The 17,704-nt window shown below is 43.9% G+C and overlaps 1 protein-coding gene across 1 annotated transcript in view; it reads right to left on the bottom strand.

Moving 5' to 3' along the window:
- The window catches only part of LOC115469041 (tesmin-like), a 263,762-nt gene that overhangs the window by 142,544 nt on the left and 103,514 nt on the right, over nucleotides 1-17,704 (bottom strand). The window contains exon 4 of the mRNA XM_030201307.1: nucleotides 989-1,060. Within this exon, the coding sequence (XP_030057167.1) occupies nucleotides 989-1,060 (72 nt within the window). The remainder of the gene's footprint in view (nucleotides 1-988; nucleotides 1,061-17,704) is intronic.

Genomic DNA, 17,704 nt, shown 5'->3' with positions numbered 1-17,704 from the left:
TTCCAACTCCCGCAGAAGCTATGGATCCACCAACATTGAATCATTAAGGTGCCAGAATCTCCTACCTTTCCACCCCTGATGAATAATCAGAGAGACTGGGGTGTGGTCAGACCACACACACTAGGTTCAATCCCTACCTGAGAGACCAATGGGCAATGACCTCTCTTCATCAGCTGTAAGTCAATGCATGTATAAGAATCATGCAGAGCCGAATAGAATAATCTTGTTCTCCCAGAACGTAAAGGCGCCAAACATCCTCCAATTCTAAACGAGCCATAAAGCTAAGTAACTGCACACGGTCTTTTTTTGCATATTGAATTTTCAGAGAGGAATTATCCAGAAGAGATGGCAGGTGAGATTAAAATCTCCTCCCACGACAAAAATGCCCTCTCTAAAAGAGAGAATTTAGTGAGCAACAACTCAAAAAAAGCCCCATGTCCCAAGTTAGGAGCGTAAACATTCACTAGGGTATACAGCAGCCCACTTAACTCTGCCTTCACAAAAATATAACGGCCCGGTTCGCTATAGTGTCCAAAGGACGACCCAAACTGTTTTGTGCACCGAAATCCCTACACCTTTGTTTTTCTTACATATTCTATTAGGGGTCTGAATCATAATAAGAAACTTAACGTGTCGCAAAACGGAAACACGAGACGGTAACAGATGTGTTTCCTGAACAAAACCCACATCTATTTTTGCCCTACCTGCCTCCTTAAAAAATAAGCTCAGTTTTTAGGGGAGTTCAAACCCCTTATACTATAGGTGAGAAAATATAAGTTGCCAATGACTTAAAAGGTGAAATGAACCAGAACCATTCAAACTGTACAGCACTCCAACATTGGTCTGACCCAGTATGGCTATTCTTATGTTCTTATGAGCACTTTGCACCCACATTTTTATTCCTGTTCCCATTTTCACAGGGCATTGCTCTCTCCAAGGGAACATACTCAATTTTGTTATTCATCTTAGCTTATTTTTCATTACTTACAGCTTCAAACACTGGGACTTGGTACAGTTGCATGGCTTTTTAGACTTCATATCCCATGCACAAATAGGTACTCTAGAAAAAGTAATAAAACAAGAAATTAACATATTTCAAAATCTGCACAAATAAAATGAAAAATGCTTATTTGTACATTTTTAAACCAAACTGATGAAACAAAAACAAAGAAAATTATTCAGAAGAAATAGGGTGCCAGTGCAAAGGAAGGACAGTTTTCCAAAGCTATTTACCCAGGTAACAGAACAGTCTGAAAATTGCCCTCTCTCTACATTGCTTAAACCATGTAAGCTTTGAGAACGGGTACATACCCTATTGGTAAAATTACCTGTAGACTTTGCATCAAAGTATACAGTTTTAAAAGTGTCCCAATTCAGTCAAAAAATCAGACCACAAAGTATTGTTGAATTTGCATGCTTTCATACTTTCTCACCAACTGCAGCTTGAATCGCATTTAGATTATTTTAAGAAGGATTTAAAAACACATCTCTTTACGTTAGTATTTTCTGAGCCATGATAATTTGGATGTGAATGGGGCAGGTGACCTAAAATATAGACCAGGACCTGCATAAACTCCAAAGGCCAGAACAACTGTTATTGGCCCCTTATACTCAATGCAGGTGCCCAGATATAGCCTGGTATGGAATATCTGTGGCTAATTCTAACCATGGCAGTCAGTGTTTATAAAAACACTGTCGTGAGCTGAATATCAACTGGACTGTAAATAAATAAATATTTTTCCATCCTTAGTTAGCACGTTAAGCATAATTGTCAGTGTTACCTCAGAGCAGTTCTCAATGAGGTAAAGTTGGGCTAAGCAGTTCATATCTGGAAAAAAACAGGAGAATCAGAAAGGGGCAAAAGCTATAATAAAAAAGCTGAGATTCGAAAAATAAAATAAGAAACAGAATAGTAGGGAATGAAGGAAAGGGGCTAGGATGAGGAAGAAATCAGTATCACCCAAATTGCTTTGTGACTGTAGACTGTAGTTATTTGCCTTTAATGGTGGTTTTCCGTAGACAGCAAGTTCATGCAATCACACATATGATAATGTCACTTGATAGAACATAGATATGAATCTCCTCTCCAGAGGTAAGGAAAAACCTGAAAGCTTTTTCTGGGCATGTGTGGGGCTTCACACACTGGCAATTGCCATCTTAGCTCATTTCAAAACTAGTACAGGTTTCAACTGGAGAGGAGAAGGTGGGAGAGACTGTCCAGCTTATTTTTGAAAGAGAAAGACGCCCATATTTCGACCCAAATTGGGAGATGGGCATCTTTCTCCCATGGGCGCCCAAATCGGTATAATCGAAAGCCAATTTTGGGCGTCTTCAACTGCAGTCTGTCGCAGAAACGGCCAAAGTTGACGGGGGCGTGTTGGAGGCGTGGTGAAGGCGGGACTGGGGCGTGTTTATCGGCCGAGGAGAGATGGGCGTCCTCGACCGATAATCGAAAAAAGAAAGGCGTTTTTAACACGAATTTGGGTCACTTTTTTTGGACCCTTTTTTTACACAAACGTCCCAAAAAATTGCCCTAAATGACCAGATGACCACCGGAGGGAATCGGGGATGTCCACCCCTGACTCCCCCAGTGGTCACTAACCCCCTCCCACCCAAAAAAAAACAACTTTAAAAACTTTTATTTCCAGCCTGTATGCCAGCCTCAAATGTCATACCCAGCTCCATCACAGCAGTAGGCAGGTCCCTGGAGCAGCTGTTAGTGGGTGCAGTGGACCTCAGGCAGGTGGACCCAGGCCCATCCCCCCCTACCTGTCACACTTGTGGTGGTAAATGGGAGCGCTCCAAACCGCCCCCAAAACCCACTGTACCCCTTCAGCCATAAGTGCTATGGTAATGGTGTAGAGTTGTTGGGGAGTGGGTTTGGGGGGGATTTGGGGGGCTCAGCACCCAAGGGAAGGGAGCTATGGACTTCAAAGGTAGTTAACTTTTTTTTTATTGTTACAAGTGTCCCCTAGGGTGCCCGGTTGGTGTCCTGGCATGTGAGGGGGACCAGTGCACTACGAATCCTGGCCCCTCCCACGACCCAATGCCTTGGATTTGTTCGTTTTTGAGCTGGGCGCCTTCAGTTTCCATTATTGCTGAAAAATGATACCGCCCAGCTCAAATCCACACAAATCCGATGCATTTGGCTGGCACAAACCGCCCATTTTTTTCGAAAATACGGTTTGTCCCGCCCCTTCACGTACCTGTTCTTGGAGATAGACGCCCATGGAGATGGGCGTTCGATTATGCCCCTCTGTGTGGTTCTATGATCCTGCATTCTACCCGAACTCCCATTACAGATAAAGTAATTCTGTTTTATTTGCATTCACAGACAGAAAGGATACATATAGCCCCACATATGAGGACTCTCAAGCTGATGGCTGCTGCTAATATTTTATTACCCAAAAAATGTACAGTCAGATCTAGGAACGTAAACCAGCTTGACTGCATACCACTGTAATGAATTAATGCACAAACAGAATTTTTCAAAAAGTAAATCAATCCAAAACAAACATAAAAGCAAAAGAAAATTAAATACAATTTTAAGAAAGGACAAAAGTGTGCTTGTAAACTAAAAAAAGGCTTTCTTATGGCACACATATACTCTGCATACCAAATAAACCTCTCAATCTCCACAATTCCTAAAAAAAATGGAATCCAAATGCTATAAATAATCAAAAAATATGTTTCATAACTACGAGTCTCTTTTTCAAAGCCCAGCTAGCAATTCCTGAGTGGCAAATGCGAGGAAGCCCATTCAATTCCTATGGGCTTCCTTTCATTTGCCGAGCAGAAATTGTTAGCGTGGTTTAGTAAAAGAGGCCAAACAAAAAAAACAGCACCACGGGCCTTTAAAAATGGAACACAGTTCTTTAATGAATGAGCCTTGACAAAAAGACCCGACACGGGCCGTGTTTCGGTGACTAGCACCTGCGTCAGGGGTCACAGTGATGACGTGGAAAACTTGGGGAATAACTCGAATATATTCCTCTACAATATATTATTCCTTACCCCACGTCTCATGTAGTAAAAGCTACAAAGCACCAAGGCACTTTCACTTTCTGTATCCAAATGGATGAAAAGCTGTGCTCTCAAAAGGCTCTGCTTTTAATGATTAAAAGCAGAGCCTTTTGAGAGCACAGCTTTTCATCCATTTGGATACAGAAAGTGAAAGTGCCTTGGTGCTTTGTAGCTTTTACTACATGAGACGTGGGGTAAGGAATAATATATTGTAGAGGAATATATTCGAGTTATTCCCCAAGTTTTCCACGTCATCACTGTGACCCCTGACGCAGGTGCTAATCACCGAAACACGGCCCGTGTCGGGTCTTTTTGTCAAGGCTCATTCATTAAAGAACTGTGTTCCATTTTTAAAGGCCCGTGGTGCTGTTTTTTTTGTTTGGACTTTAGTTTGTACTTTGTTCCCTCTCTTTTGTTATATCTTAGTAAAAGAGGCCCCATGTAATCTCAATTCAAAAAACAGCCCTCCTTGTAGGTTATCCTTTTAGACACACCTCTTGTTCCACCCTAGAAATGAAGTCTGTAAGAAGTCTCATAAAATCTTTATACTTGCTCCTTGTTACACTCCTTTGTGTGCAATGAAGTACACAACAAAGTATCTATTCATTATTTGGACAGCATCCTTTGTCTCTGTCATTAATATTTTATTTGTTTTTAGTGTTTTTATTCTGGAGACAGCAATGATGAATACTTGGTCCATCCCAGTAATCTGGGGACGCAATGCTCTTCTTGAGGTAAGCTTTGCAACTAACCTGATAACCAAAACATTTTCTACTGTATCTGCTCAGGATAAACTGTTATCTAATGGTATTGATTCTCATCTTCGTATAGGGCTTTTAAATATACATTATTTATAGGGGAAGAATCACTTAGTTAAGGATAGATCTTTTGTGTTTAATAGAAACATGGTTGATAGATGCAGACATTTCCTATGTCATACAGGCTTCTCCTTTGGGTTTCTCTCGTTTGTTAATATAAAATTTCAAGTCTTGAAAAATATAAAATTTCTAAGTCTTAGAATCATCATGAAGTAGTAAGACTTTGGCCTTTCATTTGGTGAACTCTCAAACTATAGATTTTCAATTCATTTATCAACCACCCCCTCCAATCACTACCATCTTATTTGAACTACAGTCTATTACAGCAAATTTGGTTATATTACGGATTTTAATTATCATGCAGATGATTCTCAACTTATTGGTAAAAGATTTTCTCTCTATCATACAATAATCTTGTTCAACCTCTACATGTGCTTACGCATAAAGCAGGGCACACTTTAGATCTAGATCTAATACTAAAAGAATGTATTTAAGAATGAGATTTACTAACATTATTTTTTTAATCAAGATATTAGTGTTCTTCCCATTTCTTCTAATGACTCTGTAAGTAAGACAATTCATCAACGTAATTCTAGTAACATCATTGTTGAATGCTTTACACACAAAGAATACCTGGCTGATTTCACCCAACAAAGTTAAGAACATATGATTGCAGTTATGTCACAAAGAATGTAATTGAGAAAATATAAGAACGCTGAGAAATTGGTAGATTATAGGGCCTTTTCCAAGGCTTATAAATTGGCTATCTCAGAAGCTATGAAAGCCTATTACTTCAAACTTATGGACACAGCCATTAAGTACATCGACTTTACAGTATAGTTAAATCCCTAATAAATTCACCTTCTGCAACTCTGAATATTAAAAATTTAGCAGTGCAAGACTTTACCAAATAATTTTTCGATATAAAGAAGATACTTACCTGTACATGTGGGTACCAATGACATAGGAAAATGTGGGAGAGAGGTTCTGGAAGCTAAGTGTGGGCTCTTAGGTAGATAGCTCAAATCCCGAACCTCTAGGGTAGCATTTTCTAAAGTGCTAACCATTCCACGCGCAAGGTCCAAGAGACAGGCAGAGCTCCAGAGTGTCAATGCGTGGATGAGAGGATGGTGCAGGAAGTAGGGTTTTAGATTTGTTAGGAAATGGGCAACATTCTGGGGAAGGGGGAACCTATTCCGAAAGGATGGGCTCCACCTTAACCAGGGTGGAACCAGACTGCTGGCATCGGTATTTAAAAAGGAGATAGAGCAGCTTTTAAACTAGAGACTGGGGGAAGGCCGACAGTCGCTCAAAAGTGCATGGTTCGAAATAATGTATCTTTTAAAGATATCACCAAAACAGGGAAGATAGAGTATGCCAAAGTGAGGTTGCAAAAGAGACCGTAGTAGATCAGGTGTCCTTAAATAAAAATAAAATCAGACAAAAGATTGTAATTTAATACTCTCAAGTACTGAGCATGATGTAAATAGGAACAAACACAGTTTGAAATGTCTATATGCGAATGCCAGAAGCCTAAGAAATAAGATGGGAACATATTGCACTAAATGAAAAAATAGATATAATAGGAATCTCTGAGATCTGGTGGAAGGAGGATAAGCAGTGAGACACTGACATACCGGGGTACAAATTATATCGTAGTGATAAGGTGGATTGAATTGGTGGAGGGGTTGTATTGTATGTTAAGGAGGGCCTTGAATAAAATAGATTGAAAATTCTACAGGAAACAAAACACATCTTGGAATCCCTGTGGATTGAAATTACATGTGTAAAGGGGAAAAGGATAATGATAGGAGTGTACTACTGTCCGCCTGGCCAGGATGAACAGACTGATGTAGAAATGTTATCGGAAATTAGGGAGGCTAACAAACTGGACAACAAAATAATAATGGGTGATTTCAATTACTCCAATATTGACTGTGTAAATGTAACATCAGGACGTGCTAGGAAAGTAAAATTCCTTGACGAGATCAGGGATTGCTTTATGGAGCAGATGGTACAGGAGCCGACAAGAGAAGGACAAATTCTAGACCTAGTCCTTAATGGATCTCATGATCTGGTGTGGGAGGTAATGGTGATGGGGCTGCTTGATAACAGTGATCATAATATGATCAGATTTGATATTAGCTTTGGAGTAAGTATATACAGGAAATCCAATAGGTTAGCATTTAACTTTCAAAAAGGAGACTATGAAAACATGAGAAGAACAGTGAAAAAAAAAACTTAGAAGAGCGGCTGTGAGGGTCAAAAATTTACATCAGGCGTGGAGGCTGTTCAAAGTACCATCCTGGAAGCCCAGACCAAATATATTCCGTGTATTAAAAAAGGATGGAGGAAGACCAAACGACAGCCAGCATGGTTAAAAAGTGAGGTGAAGGAAGCTATTAAAGCAAAAAGATGATTAAGGGGATGGGACGACTATGAGGAAAGCCTAAAGCACCTGGGGCTCTTCAGCTTGGAGAAAAGGCGGCTGAGGGGTGATATGATAGAGGTATGTAAAATAATGAGTGGAGTGGAACAGATAGATGTGGAGGTCTGTTTACGCTTTCCAAAAATACTAGGACAAGGGGGCATGCGATGAAGCTGGAGTGCAATAAGTTTAAAACAAGTAAGAGGAAATTTTTCTTTACTCAGTGCGTAAATGGACATAGGGAAAAATCCACTATTCCTGGGACAAGCAGTACAAAATGCTTTGCTCCGTGGATCTTGTCGGGTGATTGTGACCTGGATGGGCCACTGTTGGAGACAGGGTGCTGGGCTAGATGGACCTTTGGTCTGTCCCAGTGTGGCGATGCTTATGTCTTATATTGAAGAAGGAACCAACTGAAAATAATAAGAAATAGCATAAGGAATGTCAAGTCAAATGCAAAGCACTGATAAGGAAGGCAAAGAGGGACTTTGAAAAAAAAGATTACATTGAAGGCAAAAACACATAGTAAAATTTTTTTTAGGTATATTAAAAGCAAGAAGTCGGCAAAAGAATCAGTTGGACCACTAGATGACTATGGGGTAAAAGGGGCAATCAGGGAAGAGAAAGCCATCGCTCAGAGATTAAATGAATTCTTTGCTTTGGTGTTCACCGAGGAAGATTTGGGAGAGATACCGGTGCCAGAAATGGTATGACAAGCCAGAGAAACTGAATGAAATCTCTATAAACCTAGAGGATGTAATGGGGCAATTTGACAAATTGAAGAGCAGCAAATCTCCTGGACCGGATGGTATCCATCCCAGAGTACCGATAGAATTGAAAAATGAACTGACGTAACTATTGATAGTAATATGTAATTTATGTTTAAAATCGAGCATGGCACCAGAAGATTGGAGAGTAGTAGCCCATGTAATGCCGATATTTAAAAAAGGTTCCACGCATACTTAGACAAGGTAGGGCTCCCGAAACTCCAACAACAAGTAGACATGCTAAATCAACCGCTAACAGGGAAAGAATTGCAAGACACAATTAAAGCCCTGGCCATGAACTCGGCACCGGGACTGGATGGGTTCATGGGCAAATATTATAAGTCACTACCCAAGGCAGGGTTAGAAGCAATTGGGCAATATTTGGAACAAATAATAGAAGACAGGTGGTTCCCCCCTTATGCGAATGAAGCACTAATCACTCTGCTACCCAAGCCAGGACGGGATGGGGCGTATCCAGGATCTTACCGCCCTATTTCCTTGATTAACGTAGATGTAAAAATCTTAGCGAGGATACTAGCCACACGATTAGGACACTTACTGCCGGATCTCGTAGGAGAGGAGCAGGTGGGCTTTGTCCGAAACAGGCAAGCAGGTAGTAATGTCAGGCGCCTCCTTTTAGCCATAGCACAATGTCAAAAAGAACAAAGCCCAGCCCTGATCCTTAGTTTAGACGCTGAAAAGGTGTTTGACAAAGTAGATTGGAGATACTTGTTTGGGTTACTCAGCCACATAGGCGTACAGGGCTGGTTTGGAGATGCCTTGCAGGCCTTGTACAATGAACCCAGGGCAGCTGTCTTGGTGAATGGGGTAAGGGGAGAAAACTTTCAGAGCATATTCAAAAGCATTAATGAGACAAAGCCAACATGGATTTAATGAAGGGAAATCTTGCTTCACCAACCTATTACATTTCTTTGAAGGGGTGAACAAACATGTGGATAAAGGCGAGCCACTTGATATTGTTTATCTGGATTTTCAAAAGGCGTTTGACAAAGTACCTCATGAAAGGCCTCAGAAGAAAATGGAGAGTCATGGGTTAGGAGGTAGTGTCCTACTGTGGATTAAAAACTGGTTAAAAGATAAAAAAACAGAGTAGGGTTAAATGGTCAGTATTCTCAATGGAGAAGGGTAGATAGTGGGGTTCCTCAGGGGTCTGTGTGGGACCGCTGCTTTTTAACATATTTGTAAATGATCTAGAGATGGGAGTAACTAGTGAGGTAATTAAATTTGCTGACGACACAAAGTTATTCAACGTGATTAAATCGTGAGAGAATTGTGAAGAATTACAAGAGGACTTTGTGAGACTGGGAGACTGGGCATCTAAATGGCAGATAATGTTTAATGTGAGCAAGTGGAAAGTGATGCATGTGGGGAAAGAGGAACCCGAACTATAGCTACGTAATGCAAGGTTCCACGTTAGGAAACACCGACCAAGAAAGGGATCTCGGTGACGGCGTTGATGATATGTTGAAATCCTCTGCTCAGTGTGCTGCGCTGGCTAAGAAAGCAAATAGAAAAGTATTATTAGGAAAGGAATGGAAAACAAAAGTGAGGACGTTATAATGTATTGGTCCATGATGCGACTGCACCTCGAATATTGTGTTCAATTCTGGTTGCCGCATCTCAAAAAAGATATAGTGGAATTAGAAAAGGTACAGAGAAGGGCGACTAAAATGATAAAGGGGATGGGACGACTTTCCTATGAGCAAAGGCTGAAGCAGCTAGAGCTCTTCAGCTTGGAGAAGAGATGGCTGAGGGGAGATATGATAGAGGTCTATAAAATAATGAGTGGAGTGAAACAGGTAAATGTGAAACGTTTGTTTACTCTTTCCAAAACTACTAGGACTAGGGGGCATGTGATGAAGCTACAAAATAGTAAATTTAATACGAATCGGAGAAACATTTTCTTCACTCAACTTGTAATTAAACTCTGGAATTCGTTGCTAGAGAATGTGGTAAAGGCAGTTAGCTTAGCTTTAAAAAAGGTCTGGACGGCTTCCTAAAGGAAAAGTCCATAGACCATTATTAAATTGATTTGGGGAAAATCCACTGCTTATTTCTGGGATAAGCAGAATAAAATATATTGAGTTTTCTGGGATCTTGCCAGGTATTTGTGACCTGGATTGGCCACTGTTGGAAACAGGATGCTGGGGGCTTCATGGACCTTTGGTCTGCTCCAGTGTGACAATACTTAAGTACCTATTACTTATGTAGCAGGTATTCTCCAAAGACAACAGACCAATCGTTCTCACATGTGGGTGACATCATCCACGTTGTCTGGCACGGAGCTTAAACAAGCTACTAGAGATAAGAGCATGCCCTGTGTCCTCACCACGCATGTGCGAGTGCCTTCCCACCTGCCAAGAGAGCGTGGGACCATCAGTACAATAATATAGCATACAACAAAGAGGAAATGGCTCCAAGGGGAGGTGGGAGGGTATGTGAGAATGAATGGCCTGCTGTCCTTGGACAATATCTGCTACAGGTAAAGTATCTTCGCTTTCTCTGAGGACAAGCAGGCCATATGGGAATCCATAGTTACCAGACTCACAAAAAACTAAAAAAATAGGCCGATTTGGCCTCACAATAGCGAGGACAAAATAGTAATAAACCTGAAAATATATACACTTTCGTGAGAGAGCAGCCTGGAACAGAACAAAATGGGCCTAGGGGGGTTTGATTCTAGACCCTAAACAAATTCTGCAGAATTGTCTGACCAAACCAACTATCTTGTCGGGTATCCTGCTCAAGGCAGCAATGAGATGTCAATGTGTTGACTGCAGACCATGTCTCAGCCTTGCAAATTTCTTCAATGCAGGCTAACCTCAAGTGGGCTACCGAAGAAGCCATGGCTCCGACACTGTGAGCCTTGATGTGACCATCAGCCCAGCCTGGGCATATGTGAATGAAATGCAAGCTGCCAGCCAATTGGAGACTGTGCATTTCCCAATGGCAATCCCCATCCTGTTGGGATCAAAAGAAGCAAAACATTGGGGTGGACTGTCTGTAGGGCCTAGTCTGCTCCAAGCAAAAGGCCAATGCTCGCTTACAGTCCAAGGTATGCAGTGCACTTTCACCAAGATGGGCATGTGGTTTGAGAAAGAAAGCTGGAAGAACGATCGAGTGGTTCAGATGGAACTCCAACACAACCTTAGGCAGGAACTTGGGGTGCATGGGGAGAACTACTCTGTTATGATTAAATTTCAAGTAAGATGGATTCGCCACCAGGGCCTGAAGCTCACTGACCCTGTGAGCTGAAGTAACAGCCACTAAAAACAGGATCTTCCAGGCCAAGTACTGCAGATGAGAAGAATCCAGTGGCTCAAAAGGAGCTTTCATCAGCTGAGTGAGTACAACGTTGAGGCTGCATGACACAGGTAGAGGTTTGACAGGGGGTTATGTCAAAAGCAAACCTCTCATGAAGCGAACAACTAGATGCTGTCCAGAGATGGGCCTATCCTCTACACGGTGATGGTAAGCACTAATTAAACTAAGGTGGACCCTTACAGAGTTGGTCTTGAAACCAGACTCCGAAAGGAGTAGAAGGTATTCAAAGCATGGTCTGCATAGGGAAAGGGGATCTAGGGCCTTGCCCTCACACAAGATGGCAAACCTCCTCCACTTGAAAGAATAACATCTCTTTGAGAAATATTTCCTGGAAGCCAGTAAGACCCGGGAGACACCTTCAGGAAGATGCAAGGAAGCAAATTCTAAGCTCTAAATATCTAGGCTGTGAGGACTAGAGAGGCTGGGATGCAGAAAAGATCCTTCATTCTTCGTGATGAGGGTCAGAAAACACTCCAGTCTCCTCTGATCTTCGGAGAACAACTCCAGAAGAAAAGTGAACCAGATCTGCCTGGGTTAATATGGAGTGATCAGAATCATAGTTCCTCGGTCTTGCTTTTCAGTGAAGTCTTCCCCACCAGAAGGATGGGAGGATACACATACAGAAGATCCATCCACCAATGAAGGAGGAAGGCATCCGATGCTAGTCTGTCGTGGGCCTGGAGCAGAACTGAGGGACTTTGTGATTGAGCTGATTGGCAAAAAGGTCCACTGAAGTGGTTCTCCAGACTCTTAAGATCTCGCAGGCAAAGCCCATGTCGAGTAACCACTTGTGTGATTGCATGACCCTGCTCAGTCAGTCGGCAGGGCTGATGGATCTGCTTGCCAGGTAGGTGGCCTTGAGAAGCATCCCATACTGGAATGCCCAATGCCATATCTGGGTGGCCTCCTGACACAGTGGGCTTCTTCCAGTACCCCCCCTGCTAGTTGGTGTAGTACATTACAACCTGATTGTCTGTTTGAATGAGTACAATTTGGCCAGACAACTGATCTCTGAAAGCCTTTAGAGTGTTCCAGATTGCCTGTAGCTCCAGGAGATTGATCTGAAGGTGATTCCTGAACTCACCAAGCACCCTGGGTGTGAAGGCCCATCTACATGAGCCCCCCACCCCAGGTGGGATACATCTGAAGTCAGAACCTTCTGGGGCTGAAGAATTTGGAATGGAAATCCCACAGTCAAAATGGACCAAATTGTCCACCAAAGGAGAGACTGAGTCAACTCTGGTGTTACTCGGATTACATCTGCTAGGTTTCCTGAGGCTTGGCACAACTAGGAAGCTAGGGTCCACTGGACAGATCTCATGTGAAGATGTAGCATGGGGGTGACATGGACAGTGAAGGCCATGTGGCCCAACAATCTTAACATCTTCTGAGCTGCGACCTGCTGGCTGGTTCAGACCAGAGTGGCAAGAGCAACAAAAGTGTCTATCCTCAACACAGGGAAAAATCCCATGCCTCCTGCATGTCTAGCAGGGCTCCAATGAATTCTAATTGCAGAACAGGATGGAGATGGGGACTTCGGGTAGTTTTAAATGAACCCTAGCAGCTCCAACGCCCGAATAGTTCTCTGCATGAACTCCTGAGCACTGTCCATCGACGTGCTGTTCACCAGCCAATCATCCAGACAGGGGAACACATGGACTCCCAGTCTGCATAGCAATGCAGCAACTACTGTAAGACACCTTCCTGAGTCATGGGGAGAAGGGTGCCCAGGAAAACCATCCAAAATTGTTTTTTGACCAGGAATTTGTTCAAGGCCCTAAGGTATAGGATGGGACGCATCCCCCTTTTCTTAGGCACAAGGAAGTACTTGGAATAGAAACGCAGCCCTTCTTCCCAAGGAGGAATGGGCTCAACCGCATGGGTCTTTAGAAGGGTGGAGAGTTCCTATACAAGTTCCTGCTTGTGCTGAGAGCTGAAGTGAGATGCTCTTAGTGGGTAAGTTGGTAGTTGTCGACACCAATGCAAGGCATAAACGAGATAGATTATTTGGAGAGCCCACTGGTCGTAGATTACAAGGGACCACTTTTCTTGGAAAAACTTCAGCCTCCCCCTGACTGGTAGGTCATCTGGGACAGTTACCTTTACTGCAGCTATGCTCTGCTGGAGCTAGTCAAAAGCTCATCCCTGGCTTTGATTGGGAAACTGGCTGGGCCTTGAGTGGACGCTATTGACGAGAATGAGCATGCTGGGACTGGTCTGTTAAGGCTTGCGAGAAGAAGGGGTATGCCTACGTCTCTGAGAGTAGTAGGGACCCCTCTTTGACTTGTTCAAAAACTTCCTAGTTGAGGAGGAAGGTGCAGAAGATGTCTGATGGAAGAGAGTGTCAGTGGTGTCAGTGTGTTTCTTGATGAGGTCAGCGACCTCTTCCACCTTGTCTCCAAAAAGGTTAACTCCCTGGCCTGTGGCATCCACCAACCTCTGCTGAACCGTAGGGTCCAAGTCAGAGACATGCTAAATCAGACATACCATGCACCAAGTTCCACAAGTATAGGCTCATGTAGAGCTGGTAAGATTGAAAATTGATAAGCATAGAGGCCTGATACATCTTCCACCCAAAAGAATCCCGGGTTCTAGCTTCTCTGCCAGGGGGTGATAAAGCATAGTCTCTAGAACTCCTGGCTCTTTTGAGCGAGAATTCCACCAATGATGATGCTTGTCAAACTCTGGATCCGATACATGGTGTCTATCTTCTTGGGAAGGATAGGAATCGACAGAGGGATCTGAAGAAGGGTTACCTTCGAAAGCTAACCAAAAAATTTATTGTTAGTCCAATAAAAAAGGTATCATTTTATTTTATTTTCTCTGTTTTGATTTATTCTTGTTTATTACCTTTACTTTTTGAAAAATGCTCCTTATTAATTGATTATAATGCAGTGGTTCTCAACGGGGATGTCACAATATACTAGAGTGTCAAAATGACCCAGGGGATGTGTCATAGGGTCATCGAGTCTGCTCCACTCTTCTACCTGATATTGAATCTGAAATGTAAATACTCTGAGCAAGTAGGAACAAAATGCAGACTGCAGCAGGGTGGGAACAACAAAGTCAGCTACTGTGGTGCCATTGGCCAGAAAAAAAAACAATATGTCTGGATATTCCCCACAGGCTTCTGAAGAAAGTTGTTGGGGCTGCAAGGGCAGAACTCTTTCAGTCAGATGACCCGCCCTTCCCAGTATCCAGAGGGAAAAAGCTATAGGTGAGAATCTGCCATGAAGGACAAAAGCTGACCTGTATGCAGCACTGTCTTACTTCAGGATTGCTTTTTTTGTGTGGTTCTGTATACTGCTCAGATCCTGAACACTGTACAGCTAAGATGCTTCATTCATTCCAATGCCCTTTTCTTCCTGCAGCTTTTTATGTGCTTACATGGCTGCTTTCATTCCCCATCCCCCTTTTTTCGCTCTCCTAGTTGCAGGAACTCTGCTGTTCTGGGGGGGGAGTACCTAACAACCACCACTCAAATTCACTGTTGCTACCTGACCTTCCTACAGCACTGGGCAACCTGTCAGCCTCCTTTACTCCCCAGGCATGCCCCTTCTCTCTCCTCCTTGCTCTCTGGCACCCTAAGGACAGACTCCTATACATTTGCACAAAACAATTTGACGGGGGGGGGGGGGGGGGGGGGGTCTTTTCTGTACCTAATGGTGCTCCTGATGGCATGGAATGGGTTCAAACCTTCAAGTCAATGTCTCAGGCCCCCAGAGATAGGAAAATTAACTCTCTGAACCTAGGGCCAGCAAAATGGGAGGAATGGGCCTTAGTGCTTTCAGGTGCCTTATCAGGGAAGGTGTGAAGTGAGAACTGCAGGATACAGGTTGTGCTTACTTAAAGTAGTACTGTTAGAAGAACTATGTAAACACTGCTGAAGTTGAAAGAAACCAGACTGTATCCCTAACTTCAAAGAGAAAAAGGGGCTCATTTTGAAACAGAAAAACATCAAAAAACGGCATAACAGGGAAACTATACATTTTTCTCGCAGAAAAACATCTAAAGTGTATAATCTAACCAACCAAAAACAGCTGTGCAAGTCCGCTTGTCAAGCCTCTTAAGACTTGTTAGCTGTAAAGTCTCAATATATTGAAGTATAACCTTGGCACACCAGAACACACCTGAAGTCTCTTTATTTTCTGAAGTTTCCTTTATTGAATAAACACAGGTAATTTACTCACAGTCAGATGTTCAGAAGTGTGGCCCCAGGGCACAGAGACTCAGTAATTCTGAGAGCTGTATCAGGGGTTGGAGGTAGAAATCAAAAGAGAGGCAGGTTTATTGCAGAGGTGAGAAAATAGTTGAACAGGTAGAAGTGGCTCAGAGCTGGGTGACTGGAGAGTGCAATATCTCATTAGGAAGATATATTCAAGGTAAAAAACCAAGTTCGTTCCAAGGAGTGAAGCAGGACAAGTGCTGTCTGAAACAAGATGGAGAATGCCTCATGGAAAGAAAGACAGGGAGGTCAAGAAGGCTCACATAGGCCCAGGGAGGAGAAGCTAAAGACCAATGGGGACAGAGCTTGCAACCAGGTGGCAAGGGTGGTCCCAGAGGACAGCCCTCGATTGGAGGGAAAGGTCATACCTGGCTGACCTCTCAGGACAGAGATAGTAAGAATGACCAGGAAATGATAGCAGGTAGACAAAGGAGCCAAGCTTGGCTGAGAAAGAGAGGTCTGGACAGCAGCACAAACCAATGGTAACAGTTCTTATACAGATAGGCAAGTGTGGCTGCATTGCCTGTGAACTACATTACACACAATGCATTGCTCACGTATCTTTGCAGTGAGAACTGCAGCAATGAAAATCCTTAGAAGTGAGAATAACAGTAAAGGTATTAAACACATTTTAGGGTCACATTATAAACTAGTGCAAAGCTGTCAAAGGACAGAACACCGCTAGCCACCGAAAAGAAAACATTCCCAGAGGGGGTCCAGTCTGTCTGCAGGTTAGGTCCAGTAAGTCCTGCCGGCCGCCTGCACCTGGGGGTTCAACGCCTGGGGAACGGTGGTCTAGCGCAGGCGAAGACCAGCTTCTCTGTCCTGCTTATTCCCTGCTTGCCTACTGTTGTAGTTCCAGTCCTGTGGTTCCAGTTCAGTTGTTCCAGCTTTTGCCAGTCTACAGCTTCTCCTGCCTTGCTTGTTACCCAGTTCTGGTTGGGGTCTTGCCTACTGCTGCCACTTGTCGGCAGTGGTCCAAGGGCTCACATCGCTGCAGTGTCCGAGAGCCTAAGACTGTGACAATTGGCCAGTTGCAGTGCCTACCACCTGTGGTGGTATGATACTCTACAGGCCAGCTGTGGCTTCTCACCCTCCTCTTCTGCCTCTATTGGGCCATCTGCAAATGCTGTTTGGGGGGGGGGGGGGGGGTTGCACCACTAATTGCTCCTGCTCTTCATCCCCTGCAGGTGGCTCCTGGACGGTGTCCACTACATGCTCTTCCTCATCCATGGCGCCCTCCTGTGAGTCCTTAGCTGCCACCGATTCACCCTCCTTCAGACATGCATGGCTTGCCTGCTGATTCCAGGCTCTCCATCTATGTCCTTGCCTACATAGGGAAAGTAGAGGAAATGTGTCTATTGCACTACTTAACCTGCCAGTCTTCTGCAACCTTCCTGAACATACCCCTTCATGTGCACTTCTAGAACACAGCTGATGAGGAACGGCATTGTCAGGCAACACAAAGATGTATGCCTCTACTTCCAACAGTGCAAGAGAAAAGGGGTATGGTGCTCTGTGAACCTGAGGACAGGGTGCCACATCAGTGGAGTACCGAGGGTGGGACGGTGGGGGCGTCCACCATGGGTGTACACTGCAGGAGGGGTGCAGAATTCCCTGCTCCCTCTGCTGTTACATCCTGTTCTGGGGCAGAGGGAGCAGGAAACCAGCAGAGCCAACAGCTGCATGGCTGCTCCCAGCACCCCAGCAGGTAAGAAGAATGCGCCTGGGGGGGGGGGGGGGGGGGGGGGGGATGGGACGGTGATGTGCCGGGGGAGGGGGATGCTGCACCCGGAGTGGTGTCTTGCTGCACACGGGGACGGATAATGCTGCACCCAAGGGAGGGGGTGCACAGTGGCGCACCACCCCGGGTGGCAGCCAACCAAGGAATGCCACTGTGCCACATAGTCAGGTGGGTACATAAGGAAGGATTGTGGAAGGAGTGTGGCCACAGTGAGAGGCACATACAGGTATAAAAAACAGAAATTGAGACGTAAGATGCAGCACAGGCACTGGTCAGCGGAAACACAAGGGACAGCAGTGGACTGTGAATCAAGCTGATTTCATGCTAATTACCTATTTATTGTTGAAAAACACA

Source organism: Microcaecilia unicolor, chromosome 4 (genome assembly GCF_901765095.1).
Source record: "Microcaecilia unicolor chromosome 4, aMicUni1.1, whole genome shotgun sequence".
In the NCBI taxonomy this organism is placed as follows: domain Eukaryota; kingdom Metazoa; phylum Chordata; class Amphibia; order Gymnophiona; family Siphonopidae; genus Microcaecilia; species Microcaecilia unicolor.
This window is presented reverse-complemented; position numbering and strand designations above follow the sequence as displayed.